The sequence below is a fragment of the Passer domesticus genome, unplaced genomic scaffold (assembly GCF_036417665.1).
Source record: "Passer domesticus isolate bPasDom1 unplaced genomic scaffold, bPasDom1.hap1 HAP1_SCAFFOLD_229, whole genome shotgun sequence".
Lineage (NCBI taxonomy): Eukaryota > Metazoa > Chordata > Aves > Passeriformes > Passeridae > Passer > Passer domesticus.
This window is the reverse complement of record NW_026990008.1, coordinates 2,368-27,168: the sequence shown is the minus strand read 5'-3', so window position 1 is coordinate 27,168 and position 24,801 is coordinate 2,368. Positions and strand designations below refer to the sequence as shown.

At 63.2% G+C, this 24,801-nt stretch overlaps 2 protein-coding genes across 2 annotated transcripts; both read right to left on the bottom strand.

The window, feature by feature from the left end:
* Nucleotides 1-1,010: 1,010 nt before the first annotated feature.
* On the bottom strand, nt 1,011-14,299 carry LOC135292187 (erythroid transcription factor-like). Its single transcript, XM_064406424.1, is given in 9 exon segments — nt 1,011-1,742; nt 1,744-1,827; nt 3,020-3,075; nt 3,078-3,144; nt 5,034-5,187; nt 7,605-7,717; nt 7,720-7,766; nt 9,722-9,873; nt 13,842-14,299. Coding segments are annotated over 9 exon segments (1,461 nt in total). The 5' UTR covers nt 13,898-14,299.
* Nucleotides 13,980-24,522, bottom strand: LOC135292186 (cyclin-dependent kinase 20-like). The gene is given in 13 exon segments (XM_064406422.1): nt 13,980-14,075; nt 14,301-14,479; nt 14,482-14,545; nt 17,390-17,482; nt 17,485-17,547; nt 19,284-19,407; nt 20,535-20,597; nt 20,683-20,804; nt 22,062-22,184; nt 22,186-22,251; nt 23,391-23,504; nt 24,220-24,273; nt 24,275-24,522. Coding segments are annotated over 13 exon segments (1,182 nt in total). The 5' UTR covers nt 24,296-24,522.
* Nucleotides 24,523-24,801: the final 279 nt, after the last annotated feature.

Genomic DNA, 24,801 nt, shown 5'->3' with positions numbered 1-24,801 from the left:
TACCCGGCCACGCCCACCCCGAGCCACGCCCGCGGACCACACCCACGCTAACCCGCCCACAGCAAAGCCACACCCCGGAGCCCCGCCCCTTCAGCCCCGCCCCTTCAGCCTTCCAGAGCCTGGAAGCCCCGCCCATTAACCCCGCCCACTCCACGCAGGCCACGCCCCACCACGTGTCAGCCGCATGGTCGGGAGGCTTGGGCGTGGCCATGAGACACCGCCCACCTCAAGCCCCGCCCCTCCACCCCGCCCCCTCCGCGCGCGGACCACGCTCCGTGTCGGGGGCGGGGGCCTCCGGCCACACCCAGCCCCGCCCCGCGAGGCCCCCGCCCCTGCTGGCCCCGCCCCTCTCACCATGGCAGCCGGGGGGGCTCTAGCGGCGCGCGGGGGGGGGCATCGCGGGGGCCTGGGGGGACACGGGTTAGGGACAGCGGGGGACACCGGGACAGGGGTTAGGGACAGCGGGGGGGACAGGGGGGGACACGGGTTAGGGACAGCGGGGGGACACCGGGACAGGGGGGGACACCGTGAGGGGCCTGGGGGGGACACGGGTTAGGGACAGCGGGGACAGGGGGGGACACCGTGAGGGGCGCGGGAGGACCCGCGTTAAGGGAAACCGGGGGGACACCGGGGGCGGGAACAAAGCGGGCTGAGGGCGGGAGCGGGCCGGGCGGCGGGAGCGCGGCGGGCCCGGGGCTCCATGGGCCGGGGAGGGCTCGGGGGGCTCGGGGGGTCCCGGGGGGCTCGGGGGGTCCCGGGGGGTCCCGGGCGGGGCCGGAGCCGCCGCGCTCACCTGCAGCCCCGCGCGACGCTGGCGCGAGGCGCGCCGTGATGACGTCAAGGGCGGGCGGGGCAGGAGCGAGCAAGGGGCGGGGGCCATGAGGGGGGCGTGGTTCTTGCCGCGGCTGGGGTGTGGCTCCGCGAATCGCGGGGCGTGGCCTGAAGGGGCGTGGCTCTGCGGGGCGTGGTCCAATGAAGGGCGTGGTCCAATGAGAGGCGGGGCCGCCGCTTTACGGCCCGCCTTGTTGGCCGTGCTCCCTCACGGGGGCCGCCATGTTGGCTGCGCTCATGGGAGCCGCCATATTGCCCGTGCCCCATGGAGGCCGCCATGTTGGCTGCGCTCGTGGGAGCCGCCAATTGCCCGTGCCCCATGGAGGCCGCCATGTTGGCTGCGCTCGTGGGAGCCGCCATATTGCCCGTGCCCCATGGAGGCCGCCATGTCGGCTGCGCTCGTGGGAGCCGCCATATTGCCCGTGCCCCATGGAGGCCGCCATGTTGGCTGTGCTCACCACAGCCGCCATATTGCCCGTGCCCCATGGAGGCCGCCATGTTGGCTGGCTCACCAGAGCCGCCATATTGCCGTGCCCCATGGAGGCCGCCATGTTGGATCCAACCACACGTTGTCCACAGCGGGGGAGCGCCTTTAATGCGGATTTTTGCGGTTCCCCCAAACACCGCCCCCACCCCCCGTCCCCCCGAGAACGAGTCCCGAGCCGCCCCGTCAGAGCTGCGGGCTGAGCCCGGGGGGGCGCGGCGCCGGGGGCGGGGGGCGCCGCGAAGTCGCCCCCCAGGAAGGGCGCGGCGGGGGCGGGGAAGGGCAGCAGGTGCCCGGACAGGACCAGCGGCCCGAGGGCGAAGAGCGCGGCCGGGTCCTCGGGGGGCGGCTGGGGGGGCGCGGGGGGGGGGGCAGGGGGGGGCCCCGCCGGGGGTTCGGGGACCCCCCCGGGCCCGGCGCCCCCCCCCTTGGCGCCGCTTCTTGCCCTTGGCCGAGACCTTGCGGTTGCGGGTCTGGATGCCGTCCTTGCGCATCGTCAGCGGCCGGTTCACCTGGGGGGACACGGGTCAGGGGGGCCAAAATGGGGGGGGGGCCCAAATCCGGGGGGGGGGGCCCAAATCCGAGTAGGGGGGTCCCAAAACCCAGGGGGTGTTCCCAAATCTGGGGAAGGGTGCTGACATGTCGGGGGGTCCCCAAATCCAGGGGGGGTCCTGAAATCCAGAAGAGGTCCCCCAGATCCCGGGGGGGGTCCCCAAATCCCGGGGCGGGTCCCCAAATCCCGGGGGGGTCCCCAAATCCGGGGCAGGGTCTGGACGCCCCCAGAGATCCCACCCCCCCAGAGATGGAGCCCCAAAAATCCCTTCTCACTCCCCCTCAGCCCCCTGGAGCCGAGAATCGGGGGGGGGTTGGGGGGTTTGGGTGTCCTGCTGTGGTTTGGGGTGACTCAGGGATATTTTGGGGTGGTTTAGGGTCATTTGGGGTCCCTCACCCGGTGCAGTTTGTAGCAGAGGCCGCAGGCGTTGCAGGCGGGGTTTGGGGTGGCTCATGGATATTTTAGGGATATTTTGTGGATATTTAGGGATATTTTATGGATATTTAGGGATATTTTATGGATATTTGGGGGATATTTTGGGGTGGTTTCAGGGTGGTTTTGGGTTCCTCACCCGGTGCAGTTTTGTAGTAGAGGCTGCAGGCATTGCAGGCGGGGTTTGGGGTGGCTCAGGGATATTTTAGGGTTATTTTAGGGATATTTTAGGGATATTTAGGGTTCCTCACCCGGTGCAGTTTGTAGTAGAGGCCGCAGGCGTTGCACACCGGGTTGGGGGCAGTTCAGGGATGTTTTAGGGATATTTTATGGATATTTAGGGATATTTAGGGTGCCTCACCCGGTGCAGTTTGTAGTAGAGGCCGCAGGCGTTGCACACCGGGTTGGGGGCAGTTCAGGGATATTTAGGGATATTTTAGGGATATTTATGGATATTTAGGGTTCCTCACCCGGTGCAGTTTGTAGTAGAGGCCGCAGGCGTTGCACACCGGGTTGGGGGCAGTTCAGGGATATTTAGGGATATTTTAGGGATATTTATGGATATTTAGGGTTCCTCACCCGGTGCAGTTTGTAGTAGAGGCACACCGGGTTGGGGGGCAGTTCAGGGATATTTAGGGTTGTTTTAGGGATATTTTAGGGATATTTAGGGATATTTAGGGATATTTTATGGATATTTAGGGATATTTAGGGTGCCTCACCCGGTGCAGTTTGTAGTAGAGGCCGCAGGCGTTGCACACCGGGTCCCCGCGGGGCTGCGCCGCCACAGCGTGGTGGTGCTGGTCTGGCAGTTGCTGCAGACGGTGCCGGCGCGTTTGCTCACCAGCTGGGAAAGGGTCGGGCATTTGGGGTTTGGGTAAACGAGGTTTGGGGCACCAAGAGGGGATTTGGGGTTTGGTAAACGAGGTTTGGGGGAACAGAGAGGGGTTTGGGGGCACTGAGAGGGGACTGGGGGCACTGAGAGGGGATTGGGGGCACTGAGAGGGGTTTGGGGGCACTGAGAGGGGTTTGGGGGCACTGAGAGGGGATTGGGGCACTGAGAGGGGTTTGGGGGCACTGAGAGGGGATTGGGGGCACTGAGAGGGGTTTGGGGGCACTGAGAGGGGATTGGGGGCACTGAGAGGGGATTGGGGGCACTGAGAGGGGTTTGGGGGAGCAGAGCGGGTTTGGGGTGGATTTGGGGCCATAAGGAAAGGTTTGGGGGACTAAAAGGGGATTTGGGGGTGCAAGAAGGGGCTTCGGGGATTTTGGGGTGTAATGGGGGGGCTGGATGGGGATTTGGGGGGGTAAGGAGGGGTTTGGGGGTTTTGGGGTGTAATGGGGGGGCTGGATGGGGATTTGGGGGTGTAACGAGGGGTTTGGGGTGTCTGGAGGGGCTGGATGGGGATTTGGGGGTGTAAGCAGGGGTTTGAGGGATTTTGGGGTGTAATGGGGGGCTGGATGGGGATTTGGAGGGGTTTGAGGGGGGACTAGAGGGGATTTTGGGGTGTAAGGGGGGTTCAGGGGGGATTTGGGGAGGTTTTGGGGGGAGAAGGGGGGTTTAGGGGGAGTAAAAGGGAGTCAGGGTGTAGGGAAGGGTTTGGGGGGATTTGGGGAGGGTTGTGGGGACTAGAGAGGGTTTGGGGGAACTTGAGGGGATTTGGGGTGATTTGGAGGGGTTGGGGGCACTAAAAGGGACTTGAGGGAGTTTTGGGGTGTAGTGAGGGGTTTGGGGGAATTTGAGGAGTTTTGGGGGGATTTGTGGGGTTTGGGGGGGGTAGCTGGGAGGGACTAGAGGGGGATTTGGATTTGGGGGAATTTGGGGGTCCTTGGGAGACATGGGGTCCCAGGGTGTTTTTAGGGCTCCCAGGTGTATTTTAGGGGCTCCCAGGTGTATTTTTGGGGTTCCCAGGTGTTTTTGGGGTACCAGGTGTATTTTTAGGGTTCCCAGGTGTATTTTAGGGTTCCCCAGGGTATTTTTAGGGTCCCCAGGTGTTTTTGGGGTCCCCGGGGTTATTTTAGGTTTCCCAGGGTATTTTTAGGTTTCCCTGGTGTTATTTTAGGGTCCCCGTGTGTTTTTGGGGTCCTCGGGGTGTATTTTAGGGTTCCCAGGTTTATTTTAGGGTTCCCAGGGGTATTTCGGGGTCCCTGGGGTGTTTTTGGGGTCCCTGGTGTTATTTTAGGGTTCCCCGGGGTATTTTTCAGGGTTCTCCAGTGTTATTTTAGGGTTCCCCGGGGTTATTTTAGGTTCCCCGGGGCTATTTCAGGGTCCCCGGGGATATTTTGGGGTCCCCGGGTGTTTTTAGGGTCCCGGGGTTTTTGGGGTGTTCCCGGGGTCCCCGGGTGTATTTTGGGGTCCCCCGGGTGTTTTTGGGGTCCCGGGGTTATTGGGGTGTTCCCGGGTTGTTTTTGGGGTCCCGGGGTTATTTGGGGTGTTCCCGGGTTTTTGGGGTATTCCCGGGGTGTTTTTGGGGTCCCGGGGTTTTTGGGGTGTTCCCGGGGTGTTTTTGGGGTCCCGGGGTTTTTGGGGTATTCCCGGGGTGTTTTTGGGGTCCCGGGGTTTTTGGGGTGTTCCCGGGGTGGTTTTGGGGTCCCCCGGGTGTTTTTGGGGTCCCGGGGTTATTGGGGTGTTCCCGGGGTGTTTTTGGGGTCCCCCAGGTGTATTTTGGGGTCCCGGGGTTATTTTGGGGTCCCCGGGGTGTTTTTGGGGTCCCGGGGTGATTTTGGGGCTCTGACCAGGCGCTTCTTGGGGCGGATGAGGGGCCGGTTGTGCCCGTTGAGGCGGTGGTACAGCCCGCAGGCGTTGCACAGGTAGTGCCCGGTGCCGTCCCGGCGCCACAGCGGCGTCGCCGTGGCCCCGCAGTTCACGCACTCGCGCGCCTCTGCGGGGACCAGTACGGACCAGTGAGGACCAGTACGGGCCAGTATGGACCAGTAAGGACCAGTAAGGACCAGTACGGGCCAGTACAGATCGTTATAGATCAGCACGGACCAGTATAGACCAGTACAGACCATTATAGACCAGTACGGACCAGTACGGACCAGTACGGGCCAGTATAGACCAGTGCGCACCAGTGAGGACCAGTACGGACCATTATAGACCAGTACAGACCAGTACGGACCAGTAAGGACCAGTATGGGTCAGTGAGGACCAGTATGGACCAGTACGGGCCAGTACAGGCCAGTGCGCACCAGTGAGGACCAGTACGGACCAGTAAGGACCAGTACGGGCCAGTGAGAACCAGTATGGACCAGTACGAACCAGTATAGACCAGTGCGCACCAGTGAGGACCAGTACGGGCCAGTACAGACTATTATAGACCAGTATGGACCATTATAGACCAATATGGACCAGTACGGACTATTATAGACCAGTACGGGCCAGTGAGGGCTGGTACGGACCAGTAAGGACCAATATAGGCCAGTATGGACCAGTACGGACCAGTATGGACCAGTACGGACCAGTATGGACCAGTAAGGACCAGTACGGGCCAGTGAGAGCCAGTACGGACCAGTATGGACCAGTACAGACCAGTAAGGACCAGTACGGACCAGTATGGACCAGTACGGACCAGTATGGACCAGTACGGACCAGTACGGGCCAGTAAGGACCAGTACGGGCCAGTGAGAGCCAGTACGGACCAGTATGGACCAGTACAGACCAGTAAGGACAAGTACGGACCAGTACAGATCATTATAGACCAGTATGGACTACTATGGACCAGTACAGATCATTATAGACCAGTACAGACCAATAAGGACCAGTACGGACCAGTATAAACACACCTGGACCACCAGAGCACGCAGCCCAGTACCCACCCCCACTTCCCACACTCTGCCCAGTATCAACCAGTATAAACCAGTATGGACCACTATGGAACAGCAAGTTCCAGTATAAACCAGTACGGACCAGTATAGAATATCCCGCACCAGTATAAACCAGTACAAACCAACAGCAATCTCCATGACACAGTACTGACCAGTATAAACCAGTACAGACCAGTGTAAACCAATACAAGCCAGCACAAAACAATCTGTGCCCCAGTATAAACCAGCCCAGGCCCCAGTATGGACCAGTACAAACCAGTACAGACTGCTATGGAACAGCAGGCACCAGTATAAACCAGTATGGACCAGTACAAACCAGTACAGACTGCTATGGAACAGCAGGCACCAGTATAAACCAGTATGGACCAGTACAAACCAGTACAGACTGCTATGGAACAGCAGGCACCAGTATAAACCAGTATGGACCAGTACAAACCAGTACAGACTGCTATGGAACAGCAGGCACCAGTATAAACCAGTATGGACCAGTACAAACCAGTACAGACTGCTATGGAACAGCAGGCACCAGTATAAACCAGTATGGACCAGTACAAACCAGTACAGACTGCTATGGAACAGCAGGCACCAGTATAAACCAGTATGGACCAGTACAAACCAGTACAGACTGCTATGGAACAGCAGGCACCAGTATAAACCAGTATGGACAGTACAAACCAGTACAGACTGCTATGGAACAGCAGGGCACCAGTATAAACCAGTATGGACCAGTACAAACCAGTACAACCAGTACAAGCCAACACAGATCAATCTGTGCCCCAGTATAAACCAGTACAAGCTCCACTACAAACCAGTACAAACCTCCAGTAAGCTTCCAGTACATCCCAGTATGAACCAGTGCCCCCCAGTGAGCCCACAATCCCTCCCAGTACCGCCAGTCCCTCTCCCAGTCCCCCCCAGTGCTCCCAGTCCCTCCCAGTCCCCCCCAGTCCCCCCCAGTCCCTCCCAGTCCCCCCAGTGCTCCCAGTCCCTCCCAGTCCCCCCCAGTCCCTCCCAGTCCCCCCCCAGTCCCTCCCAGTCCCCCCAGTGCTCCCAGTCCCCCCCAGTCCCTCCCAGTCCCCCCAGTGCTCCCAGCCTCCCAGTCCCCCCCAGTTCCTCCCAGTATCCCCAGTCCCCCAGTCCCTCTCCCAGTCCCTCCCAGTCCATCCCAGTCCCTCTTCCAGTATCCCCAGTATCCCCAGTATCCCCAGTCCCTCTCCCAGTATCCCCAGTATCCCCAGTGTCCCCAGTCCCTCCCAGTATCCCCAGTGTCCCCAGTCCCTCTCCCAGTCCCTCCCAGTGTCCCCAGTGCCCCCAGTCCCTCTCCCAGTCCCTCCCAGTCCCCTCTCCAGTATCCCCAGTATCCCCAGTGTCCCCAGTCCCTCCCAGTCCCTCTCCCAGTATCCCCAGTGTCCCCAGTCCCTCTCCCAGTCCCTCCCAGTCCCTCCCAGTGCCCCCAGTCCCCGCTCTCACCGCAGGGGGGGGGGCGCGGGCGGCAGCAGGGGGGGGGTCCCGCGGGGGGGGGGGCTCCGGGGTGGGGGCTGCAGCAGCTCCAGGAACCGGGGGGGCTCCGGGGGGGGAGGGGGTCCAGGAGGGGCCCCCCCAGGGACCCCCCCTCAGCCCAGGGCACCAGGGACAGGCGGCCTGGGGACACGGGGACGTCAGGGACAGGGGGGGGGACATTGGGGACATCAGAGACACAGGGGGACACGGGGGACATCAGGGACATGGGGGGGGGACATGGGGGGGCATTGGGGACATGGGGGGACACAGGGACGTCAGGGACAACGGGGGGGGGGACACGGGGGGGCATTGCAGGGGCATTGGGGACATGGGGGGGCATCGGGGAGGTCAGGGACAGCAGGGACACGGGGGGGACACGGGGGGGGCATTGGAGACACAGGGGGACATGGGGACGTCAGGGGACAGGGGGACACGGGGGGACATTGGGGACACGGGGGCACTGGGGACATCAGAGACACAGGGGGGGACATTGGGGGGGGACACGGGGGGACATCAGAGACACAGGGACACGGGGGGGGCATTGGGGACATGGGGACGTCAGCGACACGGGGGGGACACGGGGGGGGACATTGGGGACACGGGGGGGGACATTGGGGACAGTGGGGGACATTGGGGACACGGGGGGGCATTGGGGACAGTGGGGACACGGGGACATCAGCGACACGGGGGGAGACATTGGGGACAGTGGGGACATTGGGGGACAGTGGGGACATTGGGGACACGGGGGGGCATTGGGACAGTGGGGACACGGGGACATCAGCGACACGGGGGGACACGGGGGGGCAATGGGGGATATTGGGGACAGTGGGGACGGGGGGGGCATTGGGGACACAGGGATGTCAGAGACACGGGGACACAGAGGACACAGGGGGCATTGGGGGGACATTGGGGACATCAGAGACACAGGGGGGACACCGGGGGGCATTGGGGGCATGGGGGATGTCGGGGACTTGGGGACGGGGGGGAGATTGGGGACATGGGGAACATTGGGGACACGGGGGGGCATTGGGGGGGGGCATTGGGGACATGGGGAACATTGGGGACACGGGGGGCATTGGGGACATGGGGACATGGGTACGGGGGGACATGGGGGGGCATTGGGGACATTGGGGGACATGGGGACATTCAGAACACGGGGAACGGCAGGGACACGGGAGGGCACTGGGGGACAAGGGGACATGGGGACATGGGGACATGGTGGGGCACTGGGACATCAGTGACAGGGGGACACAGAGGGACATTGGGGGGACATTAGGGACGGGGGAACACGGGGACATGGGGACAGCAATGGGGGGCGCAGCGGGGCATTGGGGACACGGGGGACAGAGATGAGGGAGGGGCTCGGGGGGACAGGGGGACATGGAGGGACAAGGAGGGCCAGCTTGCCAGGGGCACATGGGGACTTGGGGACATTGGGGGACAGTGGTGAGGGGTGGCCCAGGGGCACATGGGGACACTGGGGGACAGTGGTGTGGAGTGGCCTAGGGGGACATTTGGGACATTGGGGTTTGGGGACAATGAGACGTGGCCCAGGGGGGACATGGGGACATTGGGGACAGTGGGGACATTGGGGACAGTGGGGTTTGGGGACAGTGAGGGGTGGCCCAGGGGGACATGGGGAAGGGCACAGGGACGTGTGTAGGGACACTGGGGACACTGGGGACATGGGGGGATGGAGGGGACACAGGGTGACGGGGGGACACAGCCACGGGGTCATGAGGTGACACGGCGGGGTTGTGGGGCTTTGGGGGGGACACAGGGGACACAGGGGGACACCAGGGGGAGACAGAGTGGACGGGGGGGGGACAGGGGGGGATGGGGAGGGGACAGAGGGGGACAGCGGGGGACAGAGGGGTTTGGAGGGACAGGGGGTGGCACAGGTGACATGGGGGTGATGGGGTGGCACAGGGGTGACCCAGGTGACACAGAGGGTGACAGAGATGCCCCGGGGGGGTGACACGGGGGGGGTGACACGGGGGGTGACACGGGGGGGTGGCACAGGTGACACAGGGGGTGGCACAGGTGACATAGGGGTGGCACAGGTGGCACAGGTGACACAGGGGGACACGGGGTACCTGGCGGGGGGGAAGGGGCCCAGCAGCCCCCCCGGCTCCAGCCCCTCGGCGCCCCCAGCCCCAGGAAGGCTCCGGCCTCGTCGGGGAACGGGGGGGGCCCCTCCGGCCCCCCCAGCGTCACAAACTCCATGGGGACCCCAACCCGGGGGTGCCTGCGGGGAGCCCGGCTCAGCACCCCAAAACCTGAGGGATCCCAAACAGCACCCCAAACCCTGACCCCAAACAGCACCCCAAACCCTGACCCCAAACAGCACCCCAAAATCCTGAGAGACCCAAACAGCACCCCAAAACCCCGAGGGACCCCAAACAGCACCCCAAATCCTGAGAGACCCCAAACAGCACCAAAACACAAACACTGAGTGACCCCAAACCAGCACCCCCAAACCCTGACCCCAAACAGCACCCAAAAATCCTGGGAGACCCCAAACAGAACCCCAAAACACCGAGGGACCCCAAACAGCACCCCAAAACCTGACCCCAAACGACACCCCAAAACCTGACCCCAAACAGCACCCCAAAACCCCGAGGGACACCAAACTAGCACCCCAAAACCGTGAGGGACCCCAAACAGCACCCCAAAACCCTGACCCCAAACAGCACCCCAAACCCTGACCCCAAATGGCACCCCAAAACCCCGAGGGACCCCAAACAGCACCCCAAAATCCCAACTTCTGAGTGAACCCACATGAGCACCCCAAAATCCCTGAGGGACCCCAGATCAGCACCCCAAAACGCCAACCCCCCTCAGTGCCCCCCAAATTATGCCCTGGGCCCCCCCAAACTCTCCAGGTTCCCCCGAATCGGGAATTGGGGGTCCCCAAGCCCTGGGGGTCACAGCTGCCCCCCCCAAATTCTCCCGGACCCCCGGGTGCCCCCAAACCCCGATCCACAATTGGGGGGTCCTGCACCCTTGGCTGCCACCCCAAACCAGCCCCTGACTCTCTGGAACCCCCAAACTGGGGGGGTCCCGAATCCCTGGGGACCCCCAAACCCTGACCCCCCCAAACTGGGAATCCCCAAACCCCAAAATCCCCAAACCGGGGACCCCCCAAAACCCTGGGTGCCCCCGAACCCCAAAATCCCCAAACTGGGGACCCCCCCAAAACCCTGGGTGCCCCCAAACTGGGGGGTCCCAAACCCTCAGGTGCCTCCAAACCCTGGGGACCCCCAAATCCCGAAATCCCCAAACTGGGGACCCCACCAAACCCCCTGGTGCCCCCGAACCCCAAAATCCCCAAACCCCTGGGAACCCCCCAAATCCCCGGTGCCCCCAAACCCTGACCACCCCAAACTGGGGATCCCCAAAACCCCAAAATCCCCCAAACCTGGGGATCCCTGAACCTCCGGGCACCCCCAAACCCCTGGGGACCCCAAACTGGGGATCCCTGACCCCCCAGCACCCCCCAAACCCTGGGGACCCCCAAAACCCCAAACCTGGGAATCCCAAACTCCTGGGGACCCCCAAAGCCCGAAATCCCCAAAAACCCCTTGGGACCCCCCAAGCCCCCGGGTGGCCCCAAGCCCTGGGGACCCCCAAACCGGGGACCCCCAAACCGGGGACCCCGAAACCCCACAAATCGGGAACCCCCGACCCCCTGGGTACCCCCCGAACCCCCAAATCCCCAAACCAGGGACCCCCCGACTCCCTGGGTACCCCCCGAACCCCCAAATCCCCAAACCGGGGATCCTCGACCCCCCAAATCCCAAAACTGGGGGACTCCCAAACCCCCAAACAAGGGACCCCCCCCCCCACCCCCGGGTGCCCCCCCAAGCCCCACCCAGACCCCTCCCCGACCCCCGGGGGGGCTGTTTTGGGGTCCCTCCCCCCAGACCCCCCCTGAACCCCCAAACCCGGGCGGGGTCCCTGACCTGGATCCGCCCTGTCCCCGTCCCTGTCCCCCCCCGGCCGGACAGACGGACACCCCCCCCCCCGCCCCCCTTCCCCCCACCTCGCACACCCCAAAACCGGGGGGTCCCGGGGGGTTTGGGGGAGCAGAGCTCACACTGGTGCCGCGGGCCCGGGGGCTTCGGGGGATTTGGGGCTTTTGGGGCGCTCTGGGGGGTTTTGGGGCGTTTCGGGCCGGGGGCGGTAACGGCCCCGGGGCTGCCCGGCGCTGATAAGGCCTTATCAGATTTTGGGGCCCCCGGCGGTTGGTCTGGGGGGGCCGGGCGGGGCCGGGGCCCTTTATCAGCCCCGGCCAGAGAGGGGGCAGGGCCTGCAGGCCAGCGCGCCCCGAAACCGAGAGACACCCCAAAATGGAGAGAGACACCCCCAAAACCGGGAGAGACACCCCAAAATGGAGAGGGGACACCCCCAAAACCCAGAGAGACACCCCAAAATGGGAGAGAGACACCCCAAAACACAGAGAGACACCCCAAAATGGAGAGGGACACCCCAAAACCGGGAGAGACACCCCAAAACCCAGAGAGACACCCCCAAAATGGAGAGACACCCCCAAAATGGAGAGAGACACCCCAAAACACAGAGAGACACCCCAAAATGGAGAGGGACACCCCAAAACCGGGAGAGACACCCCAAAACACAGAGAGACACCCCAAAATGGAGAGAGACACCCCAAAACCGGGAGAGGACACCACCCAAAACCCACAGAGACAGCCCAAAACAAAGAGAGACACCCCAAAACCCAGAGAGATGCCCCAAAACGGGGGAGGGGACACCCCAAAATTGGGGAGAGACACCCCAAAATCGGGAGAGACATCCCAAAACCGGGAGGGAGACCCCAAAACCCGGAGAGACACCCCAAATTCCACACTGGCACCCCAAAACCGGGAGAGACACCCCAAAATGGGGAGAGACACCCCCAGATTCCATACTGGCACCTCAAAATGGGAATGGCACCCCAAATTCCAGATTGACACCCCTAAATTCCAGACTGACACCCCAAATTTCAGAGCTTTTAGCATAATATTGATCTCTGACACCCAAATTTGGGGATTTTGGCCCAAACTTCAGGATCTTCCAGGCTCAAATGTGAAGTTTTCAGCTCAAAATTCGCAATTTTCAGTCTGAATTTTTCTTTTTTTTTTTTTTTTTTTTTTTTTTTTTCAAAAACTGGGGGTTTCAACAGTGAATTTGGCATTTTTAGCCCCAAAATTTGAGGTTTCAAGGAAAAAAATAAGGAAGTGAGCCTAAAATTTGTCAGTTTTGGCCCCAAAGTCACATTTCCAGCATGACATTTGACATTCTCTAGTAAAAATTTGGGATTTTCCGCCTCAAGGTCCTTTTTTCAGCAGCAGAACAGGCATTTTGAGCCCCAAATTGGATATTTTTTAGGCCTCAATATATCAAAAAAAGAGCATTTTTGAGAGAAAAATGGAGTTGGCAGCAACACATTTTGAATTTCAGGGTAAAAATCAGGGGTTTCAGCCCAAAATTTGAGGTTTCAGGGTAAAATCCAGCATTTTCAGGCAAAATTTGGGATTTTCAGCCTGAAATTCACCATGTTGGCATCAAAATGGGGATTTTTCAGTCCTAATTTCATTTCTTTGGCAACAAACCAAAGGAATTTCAGCCCCAAATTTTGCATTTACAGGACACAAAATTGGGTTTTCAGGAGAAATGGAGCTGAGTCCCAAACCTGGGTGGTTTTACCTTGAAATGAGTCAGTTTTACCCAAAATTGCTAAATTCACTCCCAGCTTGGGGCTTTCAGACACCAAAATGAGAATTTTGAACTTAATAACAAAACTTGGAGATTTTTTGGTCCAAAATTCTCAGTTTTGGCACCAAAATCAGTCCTTTTATTCCAAATTTGGCGTTTTCCAGCCCCAAAACTGGAAGTTTTCAGCTCAAAATTGGAATTTTCAGCCTGGAACTTCCATCACCAATCCCCAAAATTGGGTACTTCAGCTCAAAATCACAAACTTCAACCCAAAATTCACAATCTTCACCCAAAGTTAGCAGTTCTAACCCAAAACTGGGAGATAAAATCTAAATTTGGGGTTATCAAGGTAAACCTGAGAATTTTCCCTCTAAATCTGAAGATTTGCAGCCTCAATTGGGGATTTTGTAACAGAACTCAGGAATTTTCACTCTAAAACTGAAAATTTCCAGCCCCACGTTTCCAACCCCCAAAATGAGGATTTTTTTCCCCCCTCACCTGTGATTTGGGCTCAGATCTGGGGGGGTTTTGGGTCCAGCCTGGGTGGTTTTCATCTCCTGCCGAGCTTCCAGCCCCAAATCCGACGTTTTCACCCCCAAATCTGAGATTTTCCACCCCAAATCCGAGGGGTTGGGGTCACATTCCCCCTGATTTTGCTGCTCCTGGGGCGCTGGTTTGGGGCTGGGGGGGTCTGGGGTCCCCCCCAAATCCGGGGGGAAATCTGGGGGGTCCCTGGGGGGAGTCCCAGGCTGGGGAGGGGTCCCAGAGCCCCCCGGGGACTCCTCGGGGTCCCCCAAAATGGGGAGGGGTCACCAATGGGGGGGCAGTGGGGGGTCTCCCAGGGGTGCCCAAGTTTGGGGAGGGGTCCCCCAGCCCCCATGGGGGGGCAGTGGGGGGTTCCCCAAGGCTGGGGAGGGGTCCCAGGGTCCCTGGGGGGGTCTCAGGGGTCCCCCAGGCTGGGGGAGGGGTCCCAGGGTCCCTGGGGGGGGTCTCAGGGGTCCCCCAGGCTGGGGGGAGGGGGTCCCAGGGCCCCCCGGGGGGGGTCAGTGGGGGTCCCCCAGGCTGGGGAGGGGTCCCAGGGCCCCCCCGGGGGGGCAGCTCCAGCGCCGTGTCCAGGCTGAAGTCGGGGGGCTGCGGGAGCCCCCCGGGGGCGGGGGTGGGGTCAGCTCGTGGGGCCCGAAGAAGAAGGGGTGCAGCAGGGCCTGGGGGGGGAAGGGGGTGTCAGGGGGGGCCGGGACCCCCCCCAAAAATGGGGGAGGGGCCTCAGTGACCCCCCAGTGAGGGTCCCGGGGCCATCAGTCCCTCAGACCCCCCCAACACACCCTGAGACACCCCAAAAACACACCTGAGACCCCCCAAACACACCTGAGACACCCAAAAAACACACCTGGGACCCCCCCCAATACACCTGAGACCCCACCCCAAACACACCTGGGACCCCCCAAATACACGTGAGACCCACCCAAACACACCTGGGACCCCCCCAAATATACCTGAGACCCATCCCAAACACACCTGGGACCCCCCCCAAACACACCTGGGAGCCCCCCAAAATCCTCCCCAGCCCCCTGGGACCCCCCAGACCCCCCCAACCCTCCCCATGGCTCTCACCTGTGGGGCTCAGGAGGCGGGGCTGAGCCAAGGCTCCAGCCAGGGACCCCCAAACCCCCCTGGAGCCCCCCAGGACCCCCACACCCGGCGTGCCCGTGGCTGCAGGTGGGGGGCGGTACCTGAGCAGCTGCCACAGGAGGGGCAGGGGGCCTCCATCAGGGGTACCCCAGTTCCCCCCAGTCCTCCCATTCCCCCAGTTCCCCCCAGTTCTCCCAGTCCCCCCAGTCCCAGTACCTGGCGTGCCCGCGGGCGCAGCCGTACCTGGTGCCACAGCAGCTGCTGCAGCAGGTCCAGTGTGGCCAATCTGGGATATCCCATTACTCCCAGTTCTTCCAGTCCCCCTATTCCCCAGTTCCCATTCCCAAGTTCCCCCAGTCCCCCCAGTTCCCAGTCCCAGTACCCGGTCTGCCCGCGGGCGCAGCCGTGCCCGGTAGCGCAGCAGCAGGTCCAGCCTGGCCAATTTGGGGTATCCCATTCCCCCCATTCCCCCCAGTTCCCCCATTCCCCAGTTCCCATTTCCCATTCCCCAGTGCCCCCGGTTCCCCCATTCCCTATTCCCCAGTTCCCAGTCCCCCCCAGTACCTGGTGTGCCCGGGGGCGCAGCCGTGCCCGGTGCCACAGCAGCCATTGCAGCAGGTCCAGTGTGGCCAATGGGGATATCCCAGTTCCCCCAGTTCCCCCATTCCCTCCAGTTCCCCATTCCCCAGTTCCCCCAGTTCCCCCAGTACCTGGTGTGCCCGGGGGCGCAGCCGTGCCCGGGTAGCGCAGCAGCCGCCGCAGCAGGTCCAGGGGCTCCATCAGGGTACCCCAGTTCCCCCCCAGTTACCCCAGTCCCCCCAGTTCCCCAGTCCCCCCAGCACCTGGTGTGCCCGCGGGCGCAGCCGTGCCCGGTAGCGCACCAGCCGCCGCAGCAGGTCCAGTGTGGCCAATGGGGATATCCCATTCCCCCCAGTTCCCCCAGTTCCCAGTTCCCCCCAGTTCCCAGTTCCCTCATTCCCCAGTTCCCAGTCCCCCCAGTTCCCAGTCCCCCCAGTACCTGGTGTGCCCGCGGGCGCAGCCGTGCCCGGTGCCGCAGCAGCTGCTGCAGCAGGTCCAGTGTGGCCAGTCTGGGGGTATCCCATTCCCCCCAGTTCTCCCAGTTCCCCTATTCCCCAGTTCCCATTCCCAAGTTCCCAGTTCCAGTACCTGGTCTGCCCGCGGGCGCAGCCGTGCCCGGTAGCGCAGCAGCAGGTCCAGCCTGGCCAATCTGGGGTATCCCATTCCCCCCATTCCCCCAGTTCCCCCCATTCCCCAGTTCCCATTTCCCATTCCCCAGTGCCCCCGTTCCCCCATTCCCCAGTTCCCAGTTCCCAGTCCCCCCAGTACCTGGTGTGCCCGGAGGCACAGCTGTGCCCGGTGCCACAGCAGCCATTGCAGCAGGTCCAGTGTGGCCAATGGGGATATCCCATTCCCCCCAGTTCCCAGTTCCCCCATTCCCCCCCAGTTCCCAGTTCTCCCAATTTCCCATTCCCCAGTCTCCCCGGTCTCCCCAGTTCCCCCATTCCCCAGTTCCCAGTCCCCCCAGTGTCCCCAGTACCTGGTGTGCCCGCGGGCGCAGCGGTGCCCGGTGCCACAGCAGCCATTTGCAGCAGGTCCAGTGTGGCCAATGGGGGTATCCCATTCCCCCCAGTTCCCCCAGTTCCCAGTTCCCCCAGTTCCCAGTTCCCCCAGTTCCCAGTTCCCTCATTCCCCAGTTCCCAGTCCCCCCCAGTTCCCAGTCCCCCCAGTACCTGGTGTGCCCGCGGGCGCAGCCGTGCCCGGTAGCGCAGCAGCCGCCGCAGCAGGTCCAGCCTGGCCAATGAGGATATCCCAGTCTCCCCAGTCCCCCCAGTTCCCAGTGTCCCCAGTACCTGGTGTGCCCGGGGGCACAGCCGTGCCCCGGTAGTGCAGCAGCCGCCGCAGCAGGTCCAGGGGCTCCATTAGGGGTACCCCCAGTTCCCCCCCAGTCCCCCCAGTTTCCCAGTCCCCCCCAGTACCTGGTGTGCCCGGGGACGCAGCCGTGCCCGGGTAGCGCAGCAGCCGCCGCAGCAGGTCCAGTGTGGCCAATGGGGGTATCCCATTCCCCCAGTTCCCCCAGTTCCCAGTTCCCCCAGTTCCCAGTTCCCTCATTCTCCCCAGTTCCTAGTCCCCCCAGTTCCCAGTTTCCCCCAGTACCTGGTGTGCCCGCGGGCGCAGCCGTGCCCGGTAGCGCAGCAGCCGCCGCAGCAGGTCCAGGGGCCTCCATCAGGGGTAACCCAGTTCCCCCCCAGTTACCCCAGTCCCCCCAGTTCCCAGTCCCAGTACCTGGTGTGCCCGCGGGCGCAGCCGTGCCGCGGTAGCGCAGCAGCAGGTCCAGGGGCTCCATTAGGGGTACCCCCAGTCCCCCCAGTCCCCCCAGTTCCCAGTCCCCCCAGTACCTGGTGTGCCCGCGGGCGCAGCCGTGCCCGGTAGCGCAGCAGCCGCCGCAGCAGGTCCAGCGCAGCCGGCTCCGCGCCCGGCACCAGCTGCTGCCAGCGGCGGCGCCGCCCGCGGGCCGGAACCGCAGCTTGGGGAAATCCGGCAGCTCCGACAGCTCCTGCGGGGACAGCCACCAGTACGGACCAGTACAGACCAGTATGGACCAGTATGGATCAGTACAGACCAGCATAAAGCAGTATGGACCAGCATAAACCAGTATGGACCAGTATAAACCAGTATGGACCAGTGCAGGCCAGTACAGACCTGCAGCTTGGGAAATCTGGCAGCTCTAACAGCTTCCTGCAGGGACAGGAACAAGTATGGACCACCATAAACCAGTATAGGCCAGTATAGGCCAGTATAGACCAGCATAAAGCAGTATGGACCACTATAAAACCAGTATGTACTCGTAAGAACCAGCATAAACCAGTATGGAACACTATAAAGCAGTATGGGCTGGTATGGACCAACATAAACCAGTATGGACCAGTATAAACCCGTATGGACCAGTGCAGGACAGTACAAATCCGCAGCTTGGAGAAATCTGGCAGCTCTAACAGCTCCTGCAGGGACAGGAACCAGTATGGACCAGTACAGACCAGTATGAACTGGACCAGGCAGGCGCGCAGTGGCGCGAACCAGTATGGACCAGTATGGATCAGCGTGGATCAGTGTGGGGCAGTACGGACCAGTACAAACCAGTATAGATGAGTATGGACCAGTGCGGGGCAGTATGGACCAGTATGGGGCGGTACAAACCAGTATGAACCAGTGTGGGCAAGTATGGACCAGTGTAAACCAGTGCAAACCAGTATGGGCCAGTGTAAACCAATACAAACCAGCATAAACCAGTATATACCAGTACAGACCAGCATGGACCAGTATAGACCAGGGTGGGCCAATAAAAAACCAGTATAAACTAGTACAGACCAGTACAAAGTAGTGCCAACCAGTATGCACCAGTATAAACTAACCCAAACCAGTATGCACCCCATACACCAGTACAAACAGGTATGGACCAGCATAAACCAGTATAGACCAGTACAAACAGTGCAAACCACTATGCACCAATATAAACTAGCACAGAGCAGTATAAACTACCACTGACCAGCGTAAACCAGTACAGACCAGTATAAACCAGTGCAGCACCAGCGTCTCCCCAGCACTCCCAATGCCTCCCAGTGCCCTCCTGCCCCTGTCCCAGTTCCCTCCCAGTCCCTCCCAATGTTCCCAGTGTCCCCAGTCCCTCCCAGTCCCTCTCCCAGTCCCTCCCAGTCTCTCCCAGTGCCCCCAGTCCCCTCTCCCAGTCCCTCCCAGTGTCCCCAGTCCCTCTCCCAGTCCACTCCCAGTGCCCCCAGTCCCTCTCCCAGTGCCCCCAGTCCCTCTCCCACTCCCTCCCATTCCCTCCCAGTCCCTCCCAGTGCCCCCCAGTCCCTCTCCAGTGGCTCCCAGTGCCCCCAGTCCCCCCCAGTTCCTCTCCCAGTATCCCCAGTCCCTCCCAGTGCCCCAGTCCCTCTCCAGTCCCTCCCAGTGCCCCCAGTCCCTCTCCCAGTGCCCCCAGTCCCTCTCCCACTCCCTCCCATTCCCTCCCAGTCCCTCCCAGTGCCCCCAGTCCCTCTCCCAGTGGCTCCCAGTGCCCCAGTCCCCCCCAGTTCCTCTCCCAGTATCCCCAGTCCCTCCCAGTGCCCCCCAGTCCCTCTCCCAGTCCCTCCCAGTGCCCCCAGTCCCTCTCCCAGTTGCTCCCAGTCCCTCCCAGTGCCCCCCAGTCCCTCTCCCAGTTGCCCCCAGTCCCTCCCAGTCCCCTCTCCCAGTCGCCCCCCAGTCCCTCCCAGTGTTCCCAGTCCCTCCCAGTACCGGCCAGTCCCGCGGGCTGGGCGTGCCCAGCGCCCGCAGCACGCAGCACAGCTGCTCGATGTCGTTCTCGCCCGGGAACAGCGGCGACAGCGTCAGCAGCTCCCCGAAAATGCAGCCCACGGCCCTGGGGGGAGCGGCTCAGGGGGACCCCAAACCCCACAGGGACCCCCAAACCCCACAGGGACCCCAAGCCCCACAGGGACCCCAAATCCCACGGGGACCCCCAAAATCCCACAGGGACCCCAAACCCCACAGGGACCCCCCAAACCCCACAGGACCCCAATCCCACAGGGACCCCCAAACCCCACAGGGACCCCCAAATCCCACGGGGACCCCAAATCCTACAGGGACCCCAATCCCACAGGGAACCCCAAATCCCACGGGGAACCCAAATCCCACAGGGACCCCAAATCCCACGGGGAACCCAAATCCCACAGGGAACACCCCGACCCCAGGGGATCCCCAAAATCCCACAGGGAACCCCAAAATCCCACTAGGAACCCCCCAATCCCAGGAGACCCCAAAATCCCACAGGGACCCCCAAATCCCACAAGGACCCCAAATCCCACAGGGACCCCCAAATCCCACAGGGAACCCCAAAATCCCACAGGGAACACCCCGACCCCAGGGGACCCCCAAAATCCCACAGTGACCCCCCTCTGTCCCAGACCCAGGGGATCCCCAAAATCCCACAAGGATCTCTCCAATCCCAGGGAATCCCCAAAATCCCAGGGGAACATCCCAAAAATCCCAGAGGGATCCCCGAAATCCCAGGGGGACCCCCCGATCCCAGGGGATCCCCGAAATCCCAGAGGGACCCCCCCAAATCCGGGGGAGGGCCCTAAAAATCCCAGGGAGGAACCCAGAAATGGGGAACACCTGGCATCCAACAGGAGGGACCCCAAAACCCACGGGGACCCCCCCCAAAAACACAAGATGCCCCCAAATCACAGGGGGACCCCCAAAACCCAGTGGGACACCCCAAAATGCCAGGGGGATACCCCAAAACCCAGTGGGACACCCCAAAATGCCAGGGGAACACCCCAAAATCCCAGGGGGACACCCAAGGACCAAAGACAGAATTACAGGGTGGAGGAATGGGGGGATCTACAAAACCCAAAAGGGGGACCCCACATCAAGCAGGGCTGGACAAGGGGTGAGTGGGGACCCCCAAGACCCTGGGAAGGACCCCCAAAATCCCAGGGGGGCCCCCAAAATCCCGGGGGGAGCCCCCCAACAGCGGGCACTCACCACAAATCCACGCCCTCGTCGTAGTGCCGGGCGCCGTAGAGCAGCTCGGGGGCTCGGTACCACCTGCAGAACGGGGGTCAGGGGGGGCCCCGGCTTTTGGGGGGGCACCCTGGCACGCCGGGGGGGGGGACACCCCAAAACCCCGTACCTGGTGGCCACCTGGTGGCTGTAGGGGCGCCCCGAGGGGGGGCCCAGCACCCGCGCCAGCCCGAAATCCGCCAGCTTGAGGCGGCCGGCGCTGTCCAGCAGCAGATTGGCCGGTTTGAGGTCCTGCACCCCAAAAACGGCCTCAGGGGGGGTCCCCAACACTCGGGGAACCCCCCCAGACCGGGAACACCTCCAGACTGTGGGTCCCCACCCAGGCATTGGGGTGCCCCCCTCGATTTTGGGGTGCTCCAACACCCGCAGCCCCCCCTGCAGATACTGGGGTCCCTCCATGTGCCCAGCCCGGTTTTGGGGTGTCCTGCAGCTGTCTGAACCTCCCCCCCGCCCCGGTTTTGGGGTTCCCCATCCAGTTTTGGGGTGCTCATGTGGGGTGGGAGGTGCCTCCCCCCCAGTCCCAGGGTCCCCCTCCAGTTTCAGGGCTCCCCCCATTTTTGGGGTCCCCCCCTTATTTTGGGGTCCCTCACTCAGCACCCCTGGAGTCTGGAGTCTCCCCATTCCTGACGTCTCCTCATGTTTTTGGGGTCCCCCCCCCCGTTTTGGGGCTCACCCGGTGCAGCAGGCGCTGGCCGTGCACGTGGCCCAGCCCATTCCCATTTTGGGTTTCCCCCCCCCATTTCTGGGGTTCCCCATCCCCATTTTTGGGCTTCCCATTCCCGTTTCTGGGGTGTCTCACCCGGTGCAGCAGGCGCTGGCAGTGCACGTGGCCCAGCCCCCATCCCATTTCTGGGGTTCCCATCCCCGTTTTTGGGGTCCCCATCCCCGTTTTTGGGGTCCCTCACCCTGTTTTTCGGGGTGTCTCACCCGGTGCAGCAGGCACTGGCCGTGCATGTGGCCCAGCCCCAATCCCATTTTTGGGGTTCCCATCCCCGTTTTTGGGGTTCCCATCCCCGTTTTTGGGGTCCCCATTCCCGTTTTTGGGGTCCCTCACCCCGTTTCGGGGTGTCTCACCCGGTGCAGCAGGCGCTGGCCGTGCACGTGGCCCAGCCCATTCCCATTTTGGGTTTCCCCCCCCCATTTCTGTGGTCCCCATTCCCGTTTTTGGGGTTCCCATCCCCGTTTTTGGGGTCCCCATCCCCGTTTTTGGGGTCCCTCACCCCGTTTTGGGGCTCACCCAGTGCAGTAGGCGCTGGCCGTGCACGTGGCCAGCCCCAATCCCATTTTTGGGGTTCCCATTCCCGTTTTTGGGGTCCCCATCCCCATTTCTGGGGTCCCTCACCCCGTTTCGGGGTGTCTCACCCGGTGCAGCAGGCGCTGGCCGTGCACGTGGCCCAGCCCATCCCCGTTTTTGGGGTTCCCATCCCCATTTCTGGGGTCCCCACCCCCGTTTTTGGGGTTCCCTATCCCGTTTTCGGGGTGTCTCACCCGGTGCAGCAGGCGCTGGCCGTGCACGTGGCCCAGCCCCCGCAGGGTCATGGCCAGCAGGGCCCTGACGCGGGCCGGGGGCAGCGGGGCGGGGGCCGCGCGCAGGAGCCCCCCCAGGTCCCCCCACCAGCAGCTCCAGGGCCAGAACCACCGCGGGGCCCTGGGCAAAGGCGGCCCGGAGCCGGATCACCTGCGGGGACAGCGGGGACATCAGGGGACAGTGACACCGGGGGGACAGTGACACCGGGGGGGACAGTGACACCTACAGGGGGACAGTGACACCTGCGGGGACAGCGGGGACATCAGGGGACAGTGACACCGGGGGGACAGCGGGGACATCAGGGGACAGTGACACCTGGGGGGACAGTGACACCGGGGGGGACAGCGGGGACATCAGGGGACAGTGACACCTGGGGGGGACAGTGACACCTACAGGGAGACAGTGACATCTGGGGGAACAGTGACACTGACACCTGGGGGGGGGACAGTGACACCTACAGGGGGACAGTGACACTTGCGGGGACAGCGGGGACATCAGGGGACAGTGACACCTGGGGGGACAGTGACATCTGGGGGGGACAGTGGGATTGGAGCCAATTCACCTGCGGGACAGTGATGGGGACATCAGAGAAACAGTGAGGACAGCAAGGGGACATCACCAGGGACAGCAGAGGGACAGCAAGGGGACATCACCAGCGACAGTGGGGACAGCAGAGGGACAGCAAGGGGACATCACCAGGGACAGCAGAGGGACAGCAAGGGGACATCACCAAGGACAGCAGAGACAGTGAGGTGACAGTGGGATTGGAGCAGGATCACCTGAGGGGACAGCAGGGACAGTGACACCTGGGAGGAACAGCAAAGGGACATCAGCGGGGACAGCAGGGACATCTGACAGGGACATGGGTTACACCGGGGACACCGGGGACAGTGACACTCGGGGGACTCTGCGATTGGAGTGGGCTCAGCTGGGGGAGGGGACACCGAAACTGGGGGGACACGGGGACTCTAAAGAAGGGGGGACCCCTGAACTGGGGGGACAGGCGGCCTGGGGGGGCACAGGGGGGCCTTACTGGGGACACCCAGGATTGTGGGGGGAGGGGGGACCCCACGTCCTGCTGGGGGGCACCGGGAGGGGCTCGGGGGGCACCAGGGGCTCGGGGGGCACCAGGGACTGAGGGGGCACCGAGAGGGGCTCAGAGGGGGCACGAGGGACTTGGGGGGGCACCAGGGGCTCGGGGGGCACCAGGGACTGAGGGGGCACCGAGAGGGGCTCGGGGGGGCACAGGGGCTCGGGGCCCGGGTTTGGGGGGCCGGGGGGTCTCTCACGTGGGGGTGGGCCTCCATCTCGCGCAGGGCCTTGATCTCGCGCAGGGTCTGGGGGGGCAGCCCCTCCTCGGGGCGCCGCAGCGGCACCTTCTTGAGAGCCACCAGCTCCCCGGTCTGGGGGCACGGGGGTCAGGCAGGGGCCTGGGGCTGGCCGGGACCCCCGGCCCCTCAGCCTGACCCCGGCCCCACAGCCCGGCCCCACAGCCTCACAGCCCAACCCTGGCCCCACAACCTGGCCCCACGACCCAAACCCAGCCCCACAGCCCAACCCCGGCCCCACAGCCCAGGTCCAGACCCACAGCCTGACCCCAGCCCCACAACTTGGCCCCACAACCCAGCCCCACAGTCCGACCCCGGCCCCTCAGCCCCAGAGCCCGGCCCCACAGTCCCACAGCCCCACAATCCCACAGTCTCAGAGCCCAACCCTGGCCCCAGAGCCTCACAACACGGCCCCACAACCAAAACCCAGCCCCACAGCCCCACAGTTCCACAGCCCGACCCCAGCCCCACAATCCCACAGCCCTGCATCCCCACAGCCCCACAACCCAACCCTGGCCCCACAGTCTGACCCCAGCCCCTCAGCCCCAGAGTCCAGCCCCAGAGCCCGGCACCACAACCCAAACCCAGCCCCACAGCCCGGCACCATTGCCCAGCTTCGACACCACAACACCACAGACCCAGAGCCCGATATCGGCCCCACAGTCCCACAGCCTGGCCCCACAGCCCAACCCCAGCCCCACAATCCCACAGCCCTACATCCCCACACTCCCCCAGCCCGGCCCCGGCCCCACAGCCCGGGCGCGGCCCCAGAGCGCGGGCGCGGCCGCACCTCGCGGTGCTTGGCCCTGAACACGACGCCGTGCGCGCCCTCGCCGATGCGGCCCCAGCACGATGTACTGCTCCATGCCGCTGCCGCGGGGCACTGTGGGCCGGCTCGGACCGCCACCGGCCCACAGTGCACCGCGCGGCGCCCGCGGCACCTGGTTACCATGGCGATAGGCCCCGCCCCTGACAACCGGCCCTGGCAACAGCCAATAGCGCCCCGCTCCGGGCAATTAGGCCCCGCCCCTAGCAACGCGCACCCTGGCAACAGGCCACGCCCCTAGCATCCCTCACTGCGTCCTAGCAAGCAGCCCGGTTAGGCCCCGCCCCTAGCAACGCAACCGACCCTAGCAACAGGAGATAGTGCCCGGCAACTAGTCCCCGCCCATAGCAACAGAGCCCCGCCCCTTAACAACCAGACCCCGCCCCCCCGGCATCCCCCGCTCCCCGGCAACCGCGCCCCGCCCCTGGCAACGGCCGCCCCGTCGCGCGCCGCCATTTGGCCGCGCCGCGCTCTGATTGGTCAGCGCCGCTGCGCTGGGCGGGACGGAGGGCGCTGATTGGTGGGCGCGGGGGCCCCGCCCCTTTC